The 25,361-nt window shown below is 47.2% G+C and overlaps 1 protein-coding gene across 1 annotated transcript in view; it reads right to left on the reverse strand.

Moving 5' to 3' along the window:
• The window catches only part of ADAM19 (ADAM metallopeptidase domain 19), a 353,591-nt gene extending 335,773 nt beyond the window's left edge, over positions 1 to 17,818 (reverse strand). Inside the window, exons 1-2 of the mRNA XM_078653717.1 lie at positions 15,688 to 17,818; positions 15,379 to 15,491 (exon numbers count right to left, since the gene is read on the reverse strand). Coding sequence (XP_078509843.1) covers positions 15,379 to 15,491; positions 15,688 to 15,922 — 348 coding nt within the window. The 5' untranslated portion in view covers positions 15,923 to 17,818. The remainder of the gene's footprint in view (positions 1 to 15,378; positions 15,492 to 15,687) is intronic.
• Between the last annotated feature and the right edge of the window lie 7,543 nt (positions 17,819 to 25,361).

Here is a 25,361-nt window from a genome sequence, read left to right on the forward strand (position 1 = left end):
AGGGCTGATGAAAAGTTCCAGTGCTATCCGAACCAGTGTAGCGACACTAGTGTCGAAGTGCAAATGCGGCGCTAAAAGCAATAAAAACAGCCCCACTCCGAAGGGCAGACACTGTCCAAGAGAAAGGACAGCGTCCCCGCTAAAAGTGAGGTGAAAATAGATTTGCAAGCCAGCAAACCTCCCGGGACTGCCGACCTCAAGGGGGAGGTGGGTGGGGGGTCAAAGCGCACGCAACCCAAAATGTCTGCGCACAAGGTGACCGGAAAGACCCCTTCCGCCAAACCTGGCCTCACCGAGGAAAAGGCACAACGCACACTCAAAAAGAAAGCGCGGGCCCGCTCAGGTGACACCCCCCCCCCCAGCCCCCAAACATGGCAGATGTACCTCCCGTGGGGGGGTCAGGGCAACGACTGCCCCTACACAAAGAAAGAACAACATCTGTTGCTCAAGCATGGCGGCAAGCTATTTCTCACCTTCCGGGGCCTCTCCGTGGGATCCCACACCAGCGCCCACGCAACAAACTCGGGCCCACAAACGTGAGCACACATGCCCCCAGATACCCGCGACTGGGCACTGGACCCGGCCGTCCCGCCGCCATGAAAACAGACGACACACAAGCTAATCACCCCGACTCACCGCAAGAGAGATCGCGCCTGTGGACGGCAGACAACACAGCACGCCAACGCCAGACCAGGCCTCTGGACGGAGTTACCAGAGAGCCCCCTAAACGGCATAAGGGTGAGGGGATGGCGGACAAAGAGGCCGCTAGGTGGGCGGGGGAGGAATACATACTCTCCCCCGCCCACACCAGGCCAGAAGTGACGCGCGGGACCCTCCGGGATCTCGTAGCGCTGGGCTGCCCCGCCCCGTGTGCCATCTGGTGGCGCTATGGGGGCCGCCCTCTTACTTGTGTCCCCTGCGGGGACGTGTCGGTCGGCCTGCATATGTGCTGGAGTGTTCTTGTGGTCAACACTATGTGGGCAGCACCAAGCTACAGGCCCACAAATGGATATTCCAGCACTTACAGGCGATCACCAACCAGGACCTTGCGTACCCCGTGGTCTGTCATTTCAAGGAGAGGCACAGCAACAACCTTGAACATCTCAAATATTAGTTGATTGATGCTGTGCCTTTAAACAGGAGAGGGGGTAAAAGAGAGTGGGTTTTGAGAAAATTAGAGGCCCAATATATTTTGGAACTCGATTCCAAACATCCGGGGGTCTAAACACGACGGAGGATCTGTTTACATGTCTTTAAAAGAGATCACTGATTTTCATCAACTGCAGTAATAAAACCATGACATAACAAGATAAAACAAGGGGTATTATCAACTAATGGTCAAATCTGTAACGTGCCATGTGAGGGAATCATCTGACGTTGTTAGAATACATAGCAACTGTACATAAGATGTATTTAGACATTTATTATACACAGAGTTAAAAACAACATGACCTGCTAGACCTTCATTTTTATACACATAAGATAATTTTTACTAGCACTATGTAAATGTAAATGTAGTATACTTGTAAAGCGCACAGCTGCCCCAGCAACGGGGCGTCCCGGCGCTGTATAACTCTGGGGAACCCGTCCTGGCTTTCCCTGTGGGATGGTCCCTTGCTGGGAGTCCCCAAGGTGGAGCCAGGCATCCCCAGAATTGGTGGGGCCGTTGTGGAGATTAGGCAAGCTAATGCCCAGAGTTGCCGAGTGGAACCCCTGATTAGAGTAAGCACCGAAGCGAGAATTATCGAGTCCGCTGACCAAGGTCCACGACCCTGCCGCGTCGGGAATTGAACCCTGGTCCCAGGCTGACTTCTGCTCTCAGGCCTGCCGCCTCTAACCAGTGAGCCACACTACTCCACTAGAGCATGCATTTTAGACTGATACTAGCGGGTGAGGTATGCACTTACATAAGATAGCACTTTGCACGAAAAGCACTTTAAACAGTCAATTCCACAATATGTTGGGATGAAATATGATTAATAACATCGACGTGACTAGAGGTGCCCATAAGTAATTTGCAATTTATTGAAAGGGCATTTTAAGCATGTATTAATAACCTGTACTGTATTCGTGTTGTTTAAAGTTTTATTCAACATGCATTTAAGCATTTTAAGAAAACAGTAATCAGATTTTATGACAGCTACTTAATTATTGTTAAAATCAACTCTGCCGCAGTAGTTCTGTGAATACGAGGCAATTTGCATGTCTGTTGTCTATATATATGACTGTTTGAATAAGCACCTGTCACTTTAAAAAGGGTAAAACAGCGACACAGCGTGTGTCATGTGATCAAGGCCCGCAAGGGCCGAAACGCATAATGGCTGACTGGAAATAAAAAAAGATTTGCACATATGCTGCAGTCCGTGTCCGTTCCAGGAATGTTGGGCAAGTAGCGGAGTACTTAGATATGTATATATATATGTGTGTTGTACTTAGGATGGTGTTTCCATAGGAAAAGCTTTTTTGGGTTTGTTTTACTTACTTTTCCCCTGCAGGCTTGGTGTGGGGGATCGAGTGATGTGTTTTTTTTTTATTTTGCTGCAAATTAGCAGAGGATCTTCTGCAAAGAAAACAAAAAAAACCTATCTCCCATGCTACTAAATTTAAATCCCCCAGGGGTGGGTCAGGGCTCAGGAGGTGCACAATACCGTTATTAGAGGACGGGGGTGCATGGCCCCCCTCCCTGAATCTCTGGGAGGTCCCTGAAACCCCTTCCCCAGGGCCGACATCAATACAAAGGGGAAGGGGGCTTGCGGCGCCCTTCAGAGCCTAAAAAGGCCCCAGGGACACCATCCCACAAGGCCAAATAGGAATAAAAAAGGGAGGGGGCATTGAGCCCCCCTCTCAACCCTTATGAGTCCCGGGGTCCCCAACCCCTGGGTGACATAATTAAAAATGGGAGGGGCACACAACCCCATACCGAGCCACCATGGGCCCTGGGGTCCCCCATCTCCCAGGCCGAACTTAAAGTAAAAGCGGACTCAAGCCTGTAAGTTCATCCCCCAGGGCCAGGTCAATCACTGTGTCTGTGGAGCCCACCCCCTGGACACAGTAGTTTGTGGGAGCAGAGAATATATATATATATATATATATATATATATATATATATATATAACTCGTGTTGATGTGTTCTGCTATATACGCAAGCTTAAACTAAAAAAGTTCTTTGCTCTGCAAAAATTGAAAACCGGCACTAACACCCGTACTGCTGCTACAGGCTCAGGGGCTCCTGAGATAATGGCAGCTGATGTCCCCTTATTTTTGGATATGCATGATTTAAATGCAACATCGGATTTGCAATCGATAGCTCAAGATGAAGAAATCTCAACTCAAAGACGATTGAGTAAAATCAATATGGTACAGAAAGGCGCGGGATTAACTCCATACAAAGGCAAGTCTGATTTTGTACCACTAATGACAAAGGATGCGATTGATACTTTTCATGACTGTGTTATTTCAGAGGTAAAAACACTCTATAAGAAAGTTAACAGAAATAAGAGACAAGAGTTCAGTCAGCAACGGGCAAATTATTTTGCATTGATGAAGAAGCTAGGTACCAATCCGAACATTGTGATTAAAACAGCGGATAAGGGTGGCAACTTGGTCCTTTGGCCAAAATCTGACTACATTACCGAAGCACACAGACAGTTGCATGATGGCGAGTGCTATAGCAAGGCTAGCAACAAAGAGTATGGTCAGGCCAAAGATAACCTATACAAACTGTTGAATAAATGGAGGAGAGAAGGTTTGATCTCAGGAGAGGAGTTCAAATTCTTGTACAATGAATTCCCCACCCAGCCAGTTTTCTACCTTATCCCTAAAGTACATAAAGGCATCTCACCCTTGTCTGGGAGACCAATTATCTCAGCAATAAACAGCATGGGTGAGAAAGTGGGCCAATATATAGATTTCTTCTTGCAAGAACCTGTGAAACAACTACCGAGTTATGTGAGAGATACCACTGACTTTTTGAAAAAACTTGAAACAGTAGAATGGCAGGAAGATATGGTGTTAATGACGCTTGACGTCGAATCATTATACACCAGCATAGTCCATACTGACGGTCTCAATGCTATTAAACACTTTTTGAGCCGTAGGCCTGCACAATTCTATGAACATAATAAGGCTATATTAAGCCTAATAGAGTGGTGTTTGTGCAATAACTTTTTTGCCTTTGAAAAAGATGTTTGGCGCCAGGTGAGGGGTGTAGCAATGGGGGCCTGCTTCTCACCCAGCTACGCGTGTTTACACGTGGGCTGGTGGGAGGAGCAGGTCCTCAACAAGATACATAAAACATGGGTAAATGAAAAAATAATCAAGTTCCTCAGGTACATTGATGATGTGTTCATTGTGTGGCAGGGTGAAATAGAAGAGGCTATCGCTTTTGTCAATGACATCAATGTCAATCATTTGAACCTAAAATTTACATCCCACATCAGTAGGAAGGAGGTTGAGTTTCTAGATGTTAAAGTATATATTGATAATGCCAACAGAATTCAAACAACACTATTCAGGAAACCAACCGCAGGTAACACCACCCTACATGCGTCTAGTCTTCACCCCAAACATACCATCCACAGCATCCCTTATGGAGAGATCCTTCGATTGAAAAGGATCTGTAGCACCAATGAAGATTTTACAAACTGTATGAGGGACCTAGAAATTCGATCAAGGGAACGAGGCTACTCCAAGAAGATCTTTGACCAAGCTTTGACAAAAGCAAATTTGAGAACTCGAGATAGCCTCCTCCCGGTCGATAATGTCATAGAAGACTCCCCTTCTAAAGGAGACACAAACAATGAGACATGCCCTAGGTGTATTACAGCATTCAGTGACCAGGAAAGCACAATCAGGAAGATCATTACCAAAAATTGGCCCATTATTATGACAGATTCGGTCTTGGGTGCATTACTACCCCCTAAACCCACGATAACCTTCCGCAGGGCACGGAATATGGGAGCCGTTCTGGACCAGCCAAGTCCAGAACTTAAGCAAAAAGCGAATTGGATGCAGACAGCAGGTGGATTTCGCAAATGCTCCAGTTGCAGGGCCTGTAAATTTGGTACTAATAAAACCCACTACTTTACCCCATTCAGTGAGACAGCAATCCTAATTGTAGGTCAATATACATGCAAAACTGAATTTGCGGTATATGTCCTGACGTGCACTTGTGGCCTCAATTACATCGGCAGTACCAGCAAACAAGTGCACGTCAGGATCCTGCAACATTTACGTGCAATTCTGCACAGTGACTCTAGTTATCCAGTGGCACGCCACTTCGAGTCAACACATAATAAGGATGTAAACTGTTTATCCTATTATGTTGTGGGGGCAATACCGAAATTACGAAGAGGTGGTGACAGGGATTTGAAATTAAGGCAATTGGAATCAAACATGATATTGGAATTCGATAGTAAAAGTCCAAATGGCCTTAATAATACGGAGGATCTGCATACTTTCCTTTAGAATCCCCCATATACTGTCAAAAAATTCTCTCTTTTTTTTGGGTCTGATTGTCAGTCACTGATCTCTGCTTCCAGGTAGTCAGGTTCCCTGTTGCCTGGAGGTTGCTTTGGCTTTTTTCATATGTAAAGACAGTCCCTCTATGTAATTATTACATTCTCATTCTGTCTAGTCAGGTTCCCTGTTAGTCTGAAACTATGAAATTCTCTTGGTTTATTCCCTATCTGTAAATATATGTAATTTATTACCTATAATATTTATTCTGTATTTTTACACATTTTTTATACACAGGGTGTTTTTATAATATTTACTTATTTATGATTATGCTTGCTTGGATCATCAAATGCTTTTATCATGTTTTTAATTTTAGCAAAATGTGGTCTTACCTAATTGTTAAAAATACTATGATGAGGCAAATGTTTACAAGCTGGTTTATCATGCACATTGGCACTTTTTCTTCCTCTAGACAAAATATTTGTCATAATTGGTCTTTTGCACTTTATGGACATGCACTGTTTGTACTTTAAAAATAGCACAACAAGATCTTTCCCATTTATGACTTTGTTCTTGTAGAACATTGTATAAATATTCTAACTATTTAAAAAAGGATTTTTTATAATTCGCCCTTTTTTTGTCCCCCTCTAGATACAAGTATTTTGATGGATTTATCCGGAGACTTCTGGCTCAAACTTGTGTACATATGTGATTTTATTTAAATGTATCTTTGTATTTATACGGATATATAGGCTTTTCTATTTTGAATATTTCTTTGATTTCCATGGTCACGTGACGTATTGGGGGGGCGGAGGCGATTGGGGAAAGTGTGCACTATAAAAATAAAAAATGTACAAACATTGGTTGCATGTGAACAAGGGCTCTAGTAGCCCGAAACGCGTTATGCACTTTTCCACGAACTTGAGCAAATAAAAAAGAAACCTGACATCTGGTCTTGTGGTCTGTCTCCTGTGTTTCGGTGACGAAAGGAGTTTCTTGTGGATAGATATATATATATATATATATATATATATATATATATATATATATATATATCTTCCTTTGGCTCCTTTCGCTGGCGGGCGCTCTGTCAGCTGTGCGTTACCTCGCGACCGAACCCGGCCGCTGTAAATTTCCATACACTTCCCCGAGGGGAAAGAATAGGTCGCACTCTGGCTTTCAGTTTCAAATCGTTTGGTGTTTTAGTTCCAGATGTTACAAGTACTCCTGGAGCAAACAAACCAACGCTTTCCAGTCTCCACTGAGACCTTGCTCATGGTAACGCCCCCTTCACGGACACATGTTTTAACCTTTTAGGATAAGTTACATCGTTTCCTGTGTCCTAATTGAAGGGCATTATGGGAATTGAAGTGCAATATTTCAAATCATTAAACCTCAAAATTAAATTAAATAAAATTTTTTAAAAACGATTGAAGTAAATTCAAATTATAAAGTAAAAGCAATTTCTCCATTCTGCCATCCCAGCTTCTGTTATTTGAAGCTGTATTATATCAGTGGATGTAGCCCTTCATTCCTTTGCTATCTCATCTCAATGCCTGCCAGGGATATGATATTCACCCCCTATCTTCCATCCTTAGTCTGCAGCCCTCTGTGGGTTTGTGCAAAGGGAAACACGCCTTGCTCTTTTTCAGCTGTCACTGGCTGCTCCTCCACAAAGGCAGTGGAGCGTCGCCCCAGTGCTTTTCAGCAGTGTAAGGAAAAATAAAATGATAATAATCCAATGTTGTTATCATTTTATATTTTCTGTAATCAGGTGTTAGCAATTATTCTAAATAATGCCCCCACCCTCCAAAGCCTGTCCACTTTCCTGATCTCAAGTAATTGTTTCCTTATGCTAAGTTAATTGTGGGTGTTGTAGGCCCTGTTGTACTGTGATGTTCATAGGGCTTTTGCCTTCCATAGTGGCTGTTTGGGGTTGATTGGATATACTCTTGGGCCTCTTAACTGCCAGAATCCCTATGTTTGCACCTCCCAAGGGTAGATCCATTAATCTCTGTGCAGTTTGTTATTCTCATATTCTATGTTGTTTGAAGTGTGTATTCACTGACCACTCTGTAGATGGCAGATATTGGCTTGTCTATCTTCATATATTTCTCCGATACCCAAGAGTCAGCTCAGCTACACACTTTATGACACAGTTTCATCAGCTTTTGCACCTTAATATGAGTATGAAGCACTATGTAAATACAACTACAACACAATACAGCATATTCAAAACCTACAGCACTGCAAGGCCGTAATAATGGAAATACAATGCTAGACAAATCTCTATTGAAATAACCTATTCCCCCCTTCTATAAACATACAGACTTTACTTAGACGTTGATTCAAAGTTGTGTTTTAAATTTCGATCCATGTGCAAATGGACGTTTGCACACGGATCGTAATTCTGAGTTGTGCATCAGTTACCAAACTCCACAACTTTCTCTTGACAGATTTCACCAGAAAAATCCTGAGGAGCTCTATGAAGATAAAATGCTACGGCGTAAATGCAAAACATGCAGCAATTGGTAAACACTGATTCCATATGTAAGGCTTCAGTGGAAAACTCAGGACAAGGTAATTATGTTACTCATTAAATACTCCACATCAAGGTAGTGGTAAATACAATGTACACTAATTATCACCAAATTCCTACATAACTTTGAACACTGGCCTTTGTCTCCAAATCTGGCTTTGTACTTCTATAATTATGATATTCATGCAGGTACTTAGCTTGCAATATATTCATCTCAGTTTGTGGTCACCAAGTCCATCTAGTTTGCCCATTTTCTTCATGCTTCATTGCCATTGCCCTTGCACTACGATAACGTCATAGCGGGCATCTAAAAAGTTATCAAGATCATGATAGATATTGATGATACGCAAAGACTGCCAGACTGGCTTGATATTTCAAATGTCCTGCCTAACCTTGTAAACCGTACTTAGGAGACATTTAGATCCTGGTAAACAGTCACCAGATGTGCCCTAGACAACAAGCCCATGCCCACCTCCACTCAGGCATGCGGCTGTCTGCCCTATTTCAAGATCCACACCTCCTTGGCTGGAACTTCTGTGCTGTGAGGACAGCTGCAGCAGGGGATCCCCTTCAAACTCTTCAGAATTGTTGAACGCTCACAGTTTTTAAGGCACCCACTGGGCAAACTTCTTTGCAGTAAAGAAAATAAACTCTAAGAGATGGAGCTTGTTTTGTCAATACAAAACACAGGTAGCCTAAAGTGCAGAGGGCTTTCTCACTGTATGTGGGTCCATTCTACATTTTCCCTGTCTGTATCGGTCTTCTTGTAGCAACCATGTTGCGAGCATCTCAATAAGGTAGCACAACCATCATTCTGACTTCACATCACCTTAGCAGATGGGCCACCCGGTCAGAGGTTTCTACCAGCAAAGGCTCCAATGATTTAAATATAACTCTTCACACAACTCTAACTAGAGCTGGGAAACAGCACGATTGGTGGGGTGGAAACATCACAGAGTTATGGTGGTGCTCCTGCTCGACGAAACTCTAAATGTAGCACTGTTTTTGATCCTGGAGCCTTCATCCAGTCAGCTTGTGGTATATATAACTAAAAACACCAAGAATGATGTGATAAATAGAAAAGCATTGTTCTTTAGCAAGTAGGACAGGCTGGAGGTAGGTTAGGCATATCCAGCTGAGGTCAGAGGAAGAGAAATAGCGCAGCAAACCCTCAACCTATGTATGTAAAAAAGAAACCATTTTGCATTTAGCAAAACACAAATGTGTATGTACACACACACACCATACTATGAATGCACCATAGAAATCTCAATATTACAGGTTGTCTCTTACTGCTATTAAGATCTCTTTTGTTTTTTACATTCTATTTCTCTGGCCTCCAACTCCTCCGGGGCTCTATTCTGGACAGTCTCTAATCCCACCAATCTAACCTGTGACAAAATGACTATTGTCTCTCCCAAGTTTGTGACTATTTGGCCTCTTTTTTCTATGAGAAGTCCAAGATCATTCATGACTGTATTGCCCATCTTCCAGTTTCGTCCTGTATCATGCAGTATAATTACTATCCATCCTGTGCCTTTTTCACTCCTATATCAGCTCTCCCATAGATTAAGGAAGAGCGGTTTACTCCTTGTTTTCTTCCCTAAAGTCAGGCATCCGGATGTTGTATGTCCAGTCTGTACTCTGAATTGTTAGACCTGCATTCACCTTCATCCTTAACACTGGGTTTCATCCGTCACTATCACTAGTGAATGGAAGAAATGGGTCCTCAAACCCCTTTTACAGAAGACAACTTGGGCCCTCGGGCAGAAACTTACTACAGGCTGATCTTTCTTTTGCCAGCAGTCATTAAAATTGATGAGATTCCTGTCTCACCAGCTTTCCGTACATTTTAAAGCGCACCAGCTACTAAATGCTAGCCAAACGAATGTAAGACCTGGTTTAGGTACTGAGGCTGCCCTTCTGGCTGTATTTAATGACAAGATAACAACGAAGGCATCTCCACCTGCCTCATCCTTGTGTCAGTCTTTGTCCTGTTACCTCCAAGCGAGGATCTCGAAGAAAAAGCTTCTTTTTTTTGTGTGCCATGTGAAAGCTCCTGTTTTTAATGCTCCCATCATTTCTGGTTTGTACTATTCCATTGCTTGCAACATTGGCCTTCCTAGGTAAATGTAATGTAATGTAAGCACACATTTATATAGCGCTACTATCGCTCCAAGGAGCATCTTGGCGCTCAGCTCCCAACCCTGCTGGAATAGGTTGATGGACAAAAGGCAATTTTCTGCAGCATAGGCCTTTACACTAATGCTCTACAGGCCGCATCGGAGAGTGAGAAGATCCATGTCTTCAAAGACTTCCTAAAATCGCTCTCCTTAGCTATACGCCGAAGCTGAGCTGGCAATTTATTCCAGGCTCTTGATCCTAACACAAAAAGAGATTTCCCCCCTTTGGTGGCCAATCTAAATCTGGGGATCACCAAGAGGTTTTGATTGGCAGACCTCAAGCAGCGTACTGGCGCATAGCGTTTAAAGCCATTCAGCAGATATTTCGGACCTTGAGACTGAAAGGCTCTAAAGGTGATGACAAGAACCTTAAATAGGACACGCTTATGAATGGGCAGCCAGTGTAAGATCTTAAGCGCCGCCGAGGCAGATGATCTTCTCGGCCAGCGGAGTACCAGGCGAGCAGCAGCATGCTGTACCATCTGCAGCCTATGCAGCACTGCTTTATTGGTGCCTGCATAAAGACTGTTGCAGTAGTCCAGTCTAGATGTTATAAGAGCTACTGCAACAGTCTTTCTGGCTGCCAGAGGAAGAAGATCAAAAAACTTCCTTAGTGATTTGATAATCTGAAAACATGAGCCAGCTACGCCCACTGCTTGGTGTTTGAATGAAAGTTGGTCGTCGAATTTAATCCCAAGATTTTGTGCAGAAGCGATAGTATTAGGGGGAGCTTCTGCATCCTCGGGCCACCATTGTTTGGGGGAGAACAGATTTTGAGGCCCGAAAGGTAATATTTCTGTCTTCCCCGAGTTACATTTGAGGTGATTGTTATTCATCCACTCAAATGTAGCCTTGAGACAGTTCCTCAAGTTTTCTTTGGCCCCAGGCAGCTCCCTATCCAGCACTAAAATCAGCTGGGTATCGTCAGCGTACGCTATGACTGCAATCTGATAGGACGTAATCAGCTCAATCAAGGGGACCATATAAAGATTAAAAAGGACAGGACTCAAACTAGCGCCCTGTGGGACCCCTGAGCTGACAGCCTTTTCCTCAGATTTTCAGTCTCCTAGTACTATAACCTGACGTCTCTGAGAAAGGAAATTAATGAGCCATGCCAGCACCACTCCTCCTATGCCTGCGTTTTCCAAACGGTCAATCAAGATTGAGTGTGCGACCGTATCGAAGGCCGCCGATAGGTCGAGTAAAATCAAGACGGCCTTCTTCCCTTGGTCCAGTGCCATTCGTAGAGTCTCTGCTGAAAACAGAAGAGCGGACTCAGTCGAATGTTTGGACCGAAACCCTGATTGATTGGAGTGCAGGATGTTATTCTCCTCCCAAAAAATTCGTAAGTTGACGATTAACGAATTTCTCCGTCAGTTTAAACACCGCCGGGAGTAGGGAAATGGGACGCAGGTTGGACAGAGTAGTTGGGTCTGGCAGGGCTTTTTTCTGCAGCGGCATAACCGCTGCACATTTCCAGTCTCCTGGGATTGCTGCTGTGGTCAGCGAGGAATTGATGATACTATTAATGGTTGGGTTTTACTCCTCAACCAAAGTTTGCAGAACCATAGGCGGGCAAGGATCAAATGGGGACCCAGATTTTATGGCCAAGATAGCCTGATGTGAATCCTCCAGAGAGATATGCGTAAATGAATCCAAGCGGGGGGGTGTTGGTTGTCATAACGTCTATCCTCATTGTTTCCGGAGGTGGCGAGATGGAAGGTACAGATGGGAAATCCTTAACAATATCATGGATTTTCTTTTCAAAATAGTCAGCTATTGCATTGCAAAGCGAGGGGGAAGATGGAAGCTCCTGAGAGAGTACGGTGGGAGCAATCTACAAGCTTTAAGGCATTCAGAATATGGCAGCATGACTTGTCACAAAGTTCCTTCCCTTTTGTTACTTTCTTTATTTAGAATGCCGTCTGCATTGACCTGTGAAAAACAGAATACCAATCTGTTTAGGAAGGCTCTGAAAACGAATCTATTTTATTGATTGTTTTCATATAATTTCTGCTGCTGTTAGTCAGCTCAGCACTTAGGTGCCTAAGGTGGTTTGTTGCACTCTTTAAGTTAGAACTCAATTCATATCTTGGATATCTTGGTTTTTAATATATATTTTTAGTGGGCGCCCACAGGCACTAAATAAGGGGCTGATGACAACTTTAGAAGAAATTGAACCGAGATTATGGTTTGACAACACCCCATAACCAATACTTTGGTTATGGGGTGTTGTCATCTGAAGTGTAGCTCGGGTGTCTGGCACCTCACCTTTCTGTAGAGTGAGAGACAGCTCAACTATGTGAAGCCTGAAGACATCACTTATGTCTAACCAGTCGTTTCTAAGAGTGCATTGTAAGACAGATATATCATGTTCTTTAATGCATTGCCTGTGTAGTTATCTCTAGGATAGTGTCTATGCAGATGAAATCCACCAGTGCTTCCCTTATGTAGACATTGCATCATGGTGTCCTGTCTCTTCATACTAGTGTAGTTTGTCAGCAAAATGCTTGAGAAACCTTATTCAGCTGTCACACTTAGCCTGGATTTGTCAGAAGCAGCACAACTCTGATATTGTGTAGAACAGATGTTAAATGCAAAAGCAATGCACTGTAAAAACACTACTTTGTGCGCTGCTTGTTCTAGTGTTACAATAACAAACTGGTAACCATGTTGTCTGCCTGGTGTCTCTCTTGTGCCCCATTCAGCAACGTCCCTGTTGCTACCCAGGCCAGCTTAATTGCTACAATTAGTATAGACACTTAGGAACAAACATTATAGAGAGTGTCTTCATTCTTCTCAAAGGAATTTTGGAGAAATTTGTAACAAATTTTGCATTTTATAGTGCACATGCCTACATGTGGGAAGGAACAACAACGTTGATATTTTAGTGGATTTTACACTTTATGTGCTGGGGGCTTCAGAATACAATTGATGGCATGCGTTTTGTTATTATATGCTACTAAGAGGTATGATTTCAGTTTCTGTGGGAGTGACCTCTTTGCCAGACATTGTCCATAAACCACACGTTCCATGTGTTCTGGAAATTGAAGGGATAGTTGCATTCTTTGTGTGCTAGTACCATTCGCTGTAAAGTTATGTGAAGGCAACTACATTTCTTTAGGCCTGGTGGCTTCCTGCATTCATCTCATATGATAACTGCTCAATGTCGGACACAATTTTGCTAGTTAATTTTGATTAGAATAGTGCAGTTTCCTGGCATAGTAATTAACAGGCAGTAATATTGCCAACTGATTGACACTTGCTTATGCAATCGCAGGAGTAATGGGAGATGCATTAGGAATGAAGCCTGTGACTTGCCGCTTCCACATCCTGCAATCAGGTGCATTAACTCATTAATCTCAATGCTGAGACCTGGACGTGTGCAGCCTCAAAGAAGCATATGTTGCAACATCCCAATGAGCAGACTGAAAATGTGCCTTTTTGGCCAGCAGTGCCTTTCTGAAGATGCAATTAAAAAAATATTTCATGAACTAATTGTCATTTCACAGAAGGAATTTTGAGAGTATTAACAAAAAGACTCATTGTCTAGAAACAGGTTTGCTAAAATTGGCTTGAAAGTCATCTGAAACATCTGTGCTAAAATTGGCTTAAAAGTGGTTTGTATTGAAATAAGTAGAAGCTGCTTTATGCTGTCAAATCATTCACTTGCCCTTTTAAAGCTTTTGGTCAGTAGCCTATTAAACGAATCAGTAGCTTAAGATGCGTAAAATCCACAAAAAATGTTTGTTGTTATCGACATGTGCACAATGTATGCCTATTTTCATGTAGTGGATCTAATGATGGCTCACACACTGCAACGGCTTCCATCAAACTAGGCCTCTGGTTGTGTGCTTGCGGGACTCCTTTCTGCTTCAAAGACACCAAGCGGAACTTCCGGAAACGAAGAACAGCTGTTACCCGTCAGGGATGCTAAATCGATTTCCAAGCAACCTGCACCACTCCTTGGCTACAAGCCCGCACGGGGCCTTCGGAGAGCGAGGGGCGGTACCAGCGGGACACACACGGTCCCCGAGCGCTATACCAATACCATCTAATTCGCTATTCTAAGAATAATGAAAAAATGGCTGTGGAGGAAGAGCGAGTCTCCTTTATGAACCCTTCAAGAGCTGGGGTGGGCTAAGGGCAGAAAATGTGTGATATTCTAAAAGGGCGCTTTCGCGAAAGTCCGCGAGGCTGCCACAGGGTACGCTCAATTACGCCTGCAGAACGCAATGTGGTCTGCCTGTATCTTGTCGGACTTTTTTTTAACCTTCACATATTTTGTGTGCTATGAAAATCGAGAATTTAGCAGAACAATTAGCATTTCGGTCTTGCATACTTTAAGGTAGCAACAGGGCACCTGTCTCGAGAAATTGGCCCATCTCAACGAGTCATAAAAGGAACAAATAAAGGAACAGAGAGGAAATGTTGGTTACCAAACACAAGGTTGCCATCTCTGCTCATGTCACCAAAATACATGTTTTCAGGTCTGGGCTTTTCCGGAAACAAGTGATCAGGTGTGGAAATCCAATAGACTTAGACTGTGACATCAACTCCCACAAGACTGAGGTTGTCACATTACTTGTAAGGGCTGAGAGCGCGGAGTCCAAACCAAATGGACCAATGTGTCGACCCTGTCTATGCCTCTTTGGGTAGAGTCCATTGTAGCTAAAGTAAAGGGCTGTTACCCTTAACCCTCTCGGGATAAAATAACGCAGCATGTTTGTTGTTATATAGCTGCCCGAAGCGTCAGCATAACTTCACCCGAGGGCCTCGACCACCCACCAAATATTGCACAGGGGCGATTTAAGAATATCCGGAGACCGGAGTCCAAGAAAAGATAGGTTCATATGGCAGTCCTTGATTTATTTTGTAAAGCGCTTAAATGCGTGGTTATGTGAATATGTTAACCCCTTTATTGGGCTAAATGACTTGCTGAATTCAGGAAATCTCGATATGCAACACCGGCGCCCTGAGACCCAGAGTGGCAGAGAGCTCTCTGCTGAAACATCCGGTGCCAAATTACAGCGCTTAAGCAGAAATAAAACAGACGCACACCAGCGCGCGCGGACTGACTCAGGCATCCCACACACATAAACACATCCCCCCATCACACTGCTGGGCCCGAGTGAAGACCAGCCATCTCCACACACACCCCTCACGCTCTACCAATGCTTGTTGGTTCCTCTCTCTCACCTTCTCGTGCTCTGCTCGCCCAGGAACCGCCGAAGCCAGCCAGGAAGGCGCTGTCACTTCTTGGAGATAATTCCCCTGACGGCCGAGAACATGTGCGTCTTCAAAGGTTTCTCCTGGAATACAAGGGCGTCAGCATGAAGGAAAGGCGCGACGTGAGGCCGAGACGAGAGGGTGCAGCGGGTGAGACTGGCCCTGCCCGTACCACCCCCTACACTGCACCGGTCCCGGTGAGGTAATGGTACAGAACATTGCCATGCAGCCCATAACGCCCCTATGCCCCCTGCCCAACCCCAGTCACTCTGTGCTTACCTCTGTGCCCTGATACCGCGGGGGCCACTGTGGTCGCCAAAAAGACCAATAAAAGCGGGAGATACAGCAAGGGAGGCGCGAGCCGCGTCCCGGAGAGGTGAAGCTCCCATGGCCGAGGCGGGATCTGGGCCTCAACGAGTGAAATCCCCACAGAACAAGAGGTGAGATGTGTCCTGAGAAGTGAGCGTCCCATGGGCAATCCAAGCCAGGCCTTCCAGGACCGGGCACCTGCCATCTCCCAGGGCCTAGAGCATCATGTCTCTTCCTGAACACAAAGCCCCATGCCCAGTCTGACCTTAGAACAACGTCCTACCTCCCAGGCCAGGCAGCAGCGAGGCTGGCACTCTTCGCTATTTCAAGGAGCCTACAAACGCCTGCGCCCTCCACCGAGACTAGACCCTCGCGCTCCCATTGGGCCCGGAGTTTCTTGTCGACACGAGGAGTCTGGAACCCCTGGCTTCCACTCTGATCCTACAAATGAATCCTCACTCCAAGACCAGTACTGCTACTGCCACGACCACCACCACAGAACAACTTCCTACAGCCCAGGGGGCGCCCTCGCTGAGCCAAGACCCCACAGTCACTTCCCCGAGACTACCATCAGTCACCAACCCTCTCTCCCCCCCTCAGCCTTAACCCTCCTCCCTTGTCAATAACCGCTGGGCATCCTTCCCCTTCCAAGTTCCTCCTGAACGTTTAGCTCCCTCCTGTCCACAGTACCTGTAGCTCCTGCTTAGCTCCTTCCTGTCCACAGTCTCAGCAGCTCCTGCTTAGCTCACTCCTGTCTACAGTACATGTAGCTCCCTCCCGTCCACAGTACCTGTAGTTCCTACTTAGCTCCCTCCTGTCCACAGTACCTGTAGCTCCTGCTTAGCTCCCTCCTGTCCCTAGTCTCCGCAGCTCCTGCTTAGCTCCCTCCCATCCATAGCACCTATAGCTCCTGCTTAGCTCCATCCCGTCCACAGTACCTGTAGCTCCTGCTTAGCTCCCTCCTGTCCACAGTCTCAGCAGCTCCTGCTTAGCTCACTCCTGTCCACAGTACATGTAGCTCCTGCTTAGCTCCCTCCTTTCCACAGTACCTGTAGATCCTACTTAGCTGCCTCCTGTCCCTAGTCTCCGCAGCACCTGCTTAGCTCCCTCCTTTCCACAGTACCTGTAGATCCTACTTAGCTGCCTCCTGTCCCTAGTCTCCGCAGCACCTGCTTAGCTCCCTCCTATCCACAGCACCTATAGCTCCTGCTTAGCTCCATCCCGTCCACAGTACCTGTAGCTCCTGCTTTGCTCCCTCCTGTCCACAGTCTCAGCAGCTCCTACTTAGCTCCCCCCTGTCTACAGTACCTGTAGCTCCTGCTTAGCTCCCTCCTTGCCACAGTCTATGTAGCTCCTGATTAGCTCCCTCTCGTCCACAGTCTCAGCAGCTCCTGCTTAGCTTCCTCCTATCCACAGCACCTGTAGCTCCTGCTTAGCTCCCTCTCGTCCACAGTACCTGTAGCTCCTGCTTAGCTCCCTCCTTGCCACAGTCTATGTAGCTCCTGATTAGCTCCCTCTCGCCCACAGTCTCAGCAGCTCCAGCTTAACTCCCTCCTGTCCCCAGCTCCTGATTGCCCCCCAGCCCCCGCTGCTCCTTTGGCCCTTCCGACCGGTAACTGCAGTCCTGGCTCCGCTCCTCTCCCAGTCCCTGCAGCTCCAGTTCTGTCTCAGCGGGTCCCTGCAGTTCAGCCTCTTCCGCAGTTCCTGCACCTCATTCGCTGTCGCTCTCCAGTCCCCGCAGTCCTTCTCCCATGGCAAGTGCATGAGGTCCTGCAGTGTCCCTCTCCAGACCCAGGCTCCTTGTCTGCCCCCTGCCTGCTTCCCCGCTTGAGTCCTGCAGTGCTCTCTCACCCCTCTCCCCAGTCCCGGAAAGTTTGAGCACCTGCTCTTCCGGACCCCTCTGTCCTGCTCACGTCCTGCGGTCTTATTTCGTGACCCCCGGTGCCCAGAGGTCGGTCCCACACTCAGTCCCTGCTCCCTTCCTTATGCACTCCTCTCCGTGTCTGTAGCGCCTATTCCTGCACTGGAATCTCCAGCCCACCCCCACGGTCCCCGGGGGCTCTCACCAGCCGCCCTTCCCATTCCCCCTTCACCGGGCCACGGAGATCCCGTCCCTAGACTGGCCCCTCCCGCGCCTGCAGCGCGCCCTCCTCGGTCCCTGCAGCGCCCCATGCAGCTGCCCGCGGCCGGCCGGCTCTCATCTGCAGCTCATCCCGCGTCCATTCACTCGCAGCGATCAGCGAGACCAGGGGAGGGCTGCACGGAGCCCCGCCCAGCACTTACAGGGCATCTCCACACGCCTTCAGATCCTCTCTAGGCAACAGCCTCAGCTCATCTCCCAGATACACCGCCCCCCTCCACACACCCGGCATTACCTTCTCACTCAGCGGCTCCTCCCCGGCCGCCTCCCGCATCCCCAGCTGATCCTACACACCTCTCGCACACACCGCCGCACAGTACACCCTCAGCTGAGCTGCTCTATAGACATGTCTTACGGACACCAAGCTCCCCGAGAGGGCGTCCCTCCACACACCAGGCCACTTCACAGGCACTACCATCCCACTGACCCACTCCACACAGCTCCCTCTGAGGCCCCTCTCCACCCCACCGCCACACCCTATCTCCACCATGGTCCTCTCCCTCTCACAGCCGGCTCTCCACCATAACAAATGATTCTGTCAGGTCATGCAATTGCTATGATTTAAGTAATTAATACACTGCCACAAATACATTTAAATAGCATTAAACAATTGGATTTTGGAGAACAATTATATGATATGAACACACCAAGGAATAATACAATGTAAGTTGAAGAAAACTAAAGTTTACTTAATTGTCTTGTTCAGTATATATTACTCAGGCTGTCAAAAACACACATTTCCATATCGGCGAAAAAATTGTGACATTAGTGAAAATAAGTGCAAGCGTGACAAAGTGAAGTCAATAGAGTGCTATATACATGGCATTTACAAGTGACATATGAAGATAGAACTGGTTTGTTGATTCCGTCCTATAATCTATTATAACGCATGAATTCACAAGACCAAAGATGAGTTAAGAATTGGGTGAAGGAAACTGCTGGGACATGAAATAGGACAACATTGACGTTTCGACCCAAAATGAGCGCGGATTGTTAAGCGTCAAGGCTGGTCTTCTTCAGGACTGGGGATACCGAGAATGACAGCCTACAAGTTCATTCAAATAATAGTCAAGTGTGTTCTAATAAGAAATAAATCACAAGAACCCCGAAGAAAGGGAATGTAATGCTCGCAGTTTCCAAGAGTGCAGGGATCCCAATAGGATATCCAGCAACAGTGACTGATAAAATGTCAAGTGTTATTTGGACTAGAAGGAGGCACAAAGTGGCTCAAAATTGTCACAGGAGTAAAGGGGGGGGTGGCCTGGACTTACCCAATAATAAGTATAGTTGTGCAATACAAATGAAGAGTCGATCATACAGTAGAGAATACAAACCAAGTATATTTTATTCAGGTACACTCGAGCAGAGTCCAGTCTGTCCAGCCTCCTAGGATTGCTGCAAAAGGACTGACTTCAGCAAACATAGAGATACATTATGTACGTTTCTGAACCAAGAATATCCCACCCATAATGGAAATATACTAGTAAATCTAAATTGATACTTGTATAGCGCACTAATCACCCGCAAGGGTCTCAAGGCGCTTGTACGAATACCGCTGTGGAACCCATCCTGGCTTTCCCTGTGAGGTGTCCACTCCTGGGCACACCCAAGGTGGAGGCCAGGCATCCTTAGCATTGTGGGGGCCGATGTGGAGATTAAGCAAGCTATTGCCCAGAGTTGCAGAGTGGGACTCCATGATTGGAATAGGCACCGAGGCGAGAATTATCAGGTCCATGGAATTTTTGAGCCCAGACACACCGAGGCGGGGAATTGAACCCTGGTCCCGGGCTAGATCTCTGCATCAGGGTCTGCCGCTCTAACCATTGAGCCACACTTCTACTAGCAAGTGCAGCTAAAACAAAGAAGTACAGAAAGATGAGTTTCGAAGTTAAAGATTAACCCACCATTAGTGCGATTTTTGAGACAACTGTATACTGGGTAATCTGCTAAGGTGAGGCATGGACTGAAGGGCGAATGCACTGCGCCGTTCCCCTTGCAGCAGGGTGTGAGGCGGGGTTGTGTCCTGGCCCCCTTTCTGTTCTCCTTATACACCAATGCTTTCAGGGCCGGACTGAGAACCAAAACCGGCCCTGGCAAAGTGCTCGGCCGGCCCCCTGGGGTGCGACCGAGCTCTTTGCCGGGGCCGGTTTTCGGCCGATTTTGTTAGAGGGCCGATTTTGCAGCTATGCTGCAAAAACGGCCCTGTAACAAAAAACGGCCCCTAGGGCCCAAAACCGCCCCCCACCCTTGCGGCGCACCGGGGGATTGCCCGGTGCCCGCAATGGCCAGTCCGGGCCTGAATGCTTTACAGGTAGAACTGGTGGCCAGAACAAGAGATCCACCACAGTATAATAACAAGCCTATCGTGTCTCTGCTCTACACGGACGACACAGTGCTTATGGCCAGAACCCAGATGGGCTTACAGAGTTCCCTAGCAACATATATTAGTTTTATGGATTGTCAGGTGTTAAAACTTAATGTTAAGAAAACTTTTGTAATGACATGTGGGAAGGGGAGAAACAAAGGTAAAAGCTTGGCCCTGGGGAACGACAGGATAGACGCAACTAACACATTCTCTTATCTAGGCATCTTATTGGAACACACTGGTTCCTGGATCCAGGCGGTTAAGAGCAGGACTCTCCTTTTCAAGAAGTCAATTGGGGCAGTGGTAGACTTTGCAGAAAAATTGGGCAAAAGGTCTCCGGGGATTCTCCTCAAAATTTACCAAGCCGCTCGTAGTTGACCAGCAGACTGAGGTCAGAAGGAGCAGTTCGCCAGTTTCTGGATTCACCCCTGTGGGAGCAGCAATACCCGGAGTGCGTCTGAGCAGCAGGCGGCAGGAACGGAGGGACTGCGAGTCCCAGGAACTCTAGCGGCTTTCCCAGCTGCCGCACCTGGAGGCTCTTCCCCCCTGACCCCGCCCCCATCCCGGGGGTTCCACCCCATTATCAACTACAAGACTAGCACGAGGAACGCACATCGCGGGACGCGCGCGGGCGGACGCCGGGCTAAGCCCGGGCAAAGGGCGGGCCGTTCTAGGCCGTTAGAGGCCGGTAGAGACCTGACCGGGCCAACCCTCTGACATCCTGTTCTTTCGCTTCTCTTTTCCCTTTTGCCTGTGTCTGACGTCCTGAAGGCGCCCTACACAATAATGGCCTCCAGAGAATCTAGAAGCAAGGCTGCCCATCAGGTTTCTGGTACCATGGATACATTTCTCTTTAAGGCTAATGCTGTGGTTAACAAAGGACTTACTGTGCCAGAAGGACAAATTGAGGAGGGTGCTGACATTCTGTCCTTGGCTTCTCCGGGTTCCTCAATTAATGCCAGTACACCTCTACTGCTTGATGCTACCCACCTGTCGCTTTTGGACAGTATTGATCAGACCATTGAGTCAGTCCTGCAACAACTAAGGACACCTTTATCTTCGTACAGGGATAGAGATTCATTACGCCTGTCTGGGGTTGTAGAGCCCTCCCCCAACGCCGACCTTGTAGAGTCTGAGTTACAGGAGGTGGGTTTTGATGTAGCTTTAATAGATCATATGAGTAGCACAGGGAATCACGCGCCCAAAAGGAAGAGGTCAAGGAAGCCTAAAGGCGCCAAAAGGGCTAAAGTCGACTTAATAATGCCCGCCCAAGATGACAACATAGACATTGCGGCTTCATCTGGGGTTGCTCCTACGAGGAACAGGTCGGAACCAGCCAGCCTCCCACTTGCCTCATCCGCACCCGTGTGTACTGGGCCATTTATTTTTGGTGGGGCCCCTTCCAACACCACAGACTTGCCCACCAGCTCACTCACGGATATTGTTAGAAATCTCCTGAATCCTCTGACCGTCAGACTGGACTCTATAGAAGCCAGACTGACGGTCATAGAAAAATTCTGTACTAGCAATGGTGTTGATTCTGGGTTGGGAGCAAATTTACGCAGGGCCCCTAGGTCTAGTGCTGGGTCTAGTCAGTTATCCCCAGCTCCAATCACCCAGGCCTCAAATCCTCCAATAGTTCAGCTGAGGGTAGTCTCCAATAGCAGTTCTGAATCAGCCCCCCCACCGGTTCCACTAGCGCCCCAAGCGATGAGGCCCCCGGTACCTGCTCCCAGAAGGTCAAAACAACCTGCTCCGTCACATCAACTTGGACAGGAGAGACCAGTTAATGGGCAAACTGGCTGCCCTACTAGCCCTAACACAAGGTGTAGGACAGTTAATTTGCCCCCTGAGGCAGTGGCCTACACTGCGATCTTGGTGGGAGTACCAGAACTCACCGGTGGCGTAATGGAATCGCAGGATTCCCTGCGCAACAAGGTGATTAGCTGGTTAAACATCCATAGGCCACTCCCACTCCATTTAAAGGGAGAAGTTCTTATGGTCAGAAGGGTTCCATGGATTGGGTTTACTTCCAAGAAATGTGTGGGGGACTGTATAATCGTCAGCTTTAAAAGTCCGCAGGTTGCCCCATACATTTGTAACTGGCTTGGCAATGTAGCCAAGACCTCCATTGAATTGGTGCCTCTTTCATATTTTTATCCAAATGCATTCAATTCAGCTGTGAGGAGGGACGAGGGCTGGACCAGGGTGGGCTTTGCAGTGGATGGCTCACGATACAGGCCCAGGCATAATGCATTCCCTATTCATGGTAACTTTACTCACCCTAATAGATTTTCTTGTCTTGACCAGGTTGACTGACCACAAAAGGGCGTCACCTCACAGGTTTCCAAGGAAACTGTTATCGGGATTGCAAGTACGGGGGTGGCGAGAGCTGTTTGTGAGTCTAACATCAGGACACAGGAATCCCTTGAAAGGAGAAGTTTATCACTTGGAAGCACCAGGGACCTAGTAGTCAATTCACCAAAGAGTTTAACGGGCACTAATCCGACAACGGTAGCTGTGTGTGTTCCGTCCCCCGCACCAGTTGCCCCAATTGTCCTGGAAACTCTTGACCCTCCTACAGCCACTGTACCAACCATATTTGAACGGCCGGGTTCTAGGGCAAGCATTCAATGTCTGAAGGTCCTCTCCTGGAATGTGGCGGGGATAGCAAATAAGGTGCACTCAACTGATTGGGACCTCCTGATAAAGGGCAGTGATGTCTGCCTCTTTCAGGAGACGTGCGCGAGGGAACCCCTGAGTAGAATGGGCTATGAAATCTTCGAAATTCCGGCCAAGTGGAGTGGCAAAGGGAGGCCCTCAGGGGGTCTGGCAGTCTGGGTAGCCAGTCACATTGGATGTCGGGCGGAAAACATGCCTACATTCTCGCAGGACATCCAGTGTGTGCTGCACAGATGGCCTGGCCCAATAACCCTGGCAATTATTAATGTATACTCGCGCCCAGTTGCTGTGGCTGCGGAATCATCTACTCTTAATGACTTATCATGCTTTCTGGGTCAATTGTCTAGTGACCACAAGATAGTGATGGGCGGGGATTTTAACTGTCACTTCGAACCCCTAGAAGGGTTAAAGGAGGGCGCCCTCACTACTGAGGATGATTTTTGGGGAGTTCCACCATATTCATCTCCTCATCCCAAAACCTGGTCCCCGCTCGCTGTACAGATTATTTCCCTCACTCTAAATTTTGCAATAAGGGCTTGTAACGGGCGCACCCCGTCCGATACCCCCTCACTGTGCACCTTCAACAGGAAGGACCATGAGTCGAGACTGGATTATATTTTTTTAGACATTAGCATGTGGTCTAAAGTCCAGGATTTCAGGGTGGTACCTAGAATAGATAGTGATCACAATGCTCTCCTACTGGAGATGCAACATCCCGCACCCGCAGTTGGGTCTTCAACCTCTACTGCTAGCGATGACCCCGGGAACTTGGTTCTCACCACAAATAGGCGTTGTGTAAAATGGGGGAAGCTGCTAAATGCGGAAGGAAGTATGATTAAATTATATGAAATAGCACTCCCAAGGTTCAAAGAAGTGGATAACCTTATAGATCATCCGAGACCCACAGACTATAATAAGCAACTAGCGCAAATTCATGCGGAACTAGTGAGTGGTCTCGCCGAGGTTTTCTATCCAATGGTACCATCACGCAGGAAAAAGACTCAAACCCCGACCTGGTACAATCATTCTTGCAAGAAGATCAAGTCCGAGCTAATCGCTACCATAAAAGCTGGCACCAATAAGGGCAGGGTTGCAGAACTCAGGAGGGACTACAAAGCGGCAATGAAAACTGCCAGGGCTGAGTGGGACTGGGACCGTTGGCACGATCTATCCGATGCCCTAGATGCCAAAGACTCTAGGAAATTTTGGGCCCTGGTGAACACAGGGACAGGGGAACCCAAATCTGCAGTGGAGCCTAATATTGCCCCCTTTGTTTGGGAGGCTCACTTCGGGACACTCTATCAGGACATCACCTTATCATCTGACGACGTGGTGTACGAGGTCTCTGCTTCTTCGGAAGCGGTCCTGGAATTCACCCTTGGCGAGGTGGTGAGTGCTTTGGAGAGGTTGGCAACGGGGAAGGCCCCTGGCTTAGATAGACTACCTGGGGATCTCTTTAGACACCATCCTGAGATCTGGGGCCCGTACCTCCTTATCCTCTTTAATGCCATCTTAGGAGGTATGGCGATCCCCTGTTCTTGGCTGGGGGCAGAGATTGTACCTATATATAAGAAGGGCTCTCCTCTGCTCCCAGCCAACTACAGGCCGATCAGCCTTATAGATGTCCCCCAAAAATTATTTGCTCGCCTCATCCTGAACCACCTGCTAGATTGGGTGGAGGTTAATGACATCCTGAGCCCCCTTCAGGCTGGCTTCAGGAAAAACACGCCCACCATGGACCAGATTTTCCGCCTCGTCCTGCTTTACTGGAAGACTGTAAGGATAGAGGGGGGAAGGCTGTACATGGTGTTCGTGGACCTGAAGTCAGCCTTTGACCTGGTCCCACGTAAGAAACTGTGGGAGGTCTTGAAAAAGCTAGGGGTACCCGCTCAGATATTAAACATTATAATCAGGCTCCATGACAATAACTATGCGCAGGTTAGGAGTGGGAGGGATGGTAGCCTCTCATCGAGCTTCCCTGTCCGTAGAGGGGTGAGGCAGGGCTGCGTATTGGCGCCGACCCTGTTTTGCCTCTTTATTAACAATGTTATAGCCCACCTGGAAAATGTTAAAGACAATGATGCCCCACGCTTGGCAGGCAGGAGGGTGCCGGCAATTATGTTTGCCGACGACACCCTCCTGCTTTCCAAATCCCCGATGGGGATTCAGAGGATTCTGGACGGATTTGGTATTTTCTGTAAACAACATGGTCTAGAGATCAACACAGAGAAGACCAAATTCATGATATTTAATCCACCAAAAAAAGCCAGACCTAATCCCACCTTGGGTACTGCCAGCCTTGAGAGGGTAACAACTTTTCTGTACTTGGGAGTAACGCTACAGGAAAATTTATCATGGGACCCCCAGATAGTAAGATCACGGCTAAAATTATCCCAGCTGTCGGGTGCAATTTTGAAGGTAGTAAACACCTCATCTTACAAGCCTATTAGCCCGGCG

The sequence above is a fragment of the Lissotriton helveticus genome, chromosome 7 (assembly GCF_964261635.1).
Source record: "Lissotriton helveticus chromosome 7, aLisHel1.1, whole genome shotgun sequence".
Taxonomy (NCBI): domain Eukaryota; kingdom Metazoa; phylum Chordata; class Amphibia; order Caudata; family Salamandridae; genus Lissotriton; species Lissotriton helveticus.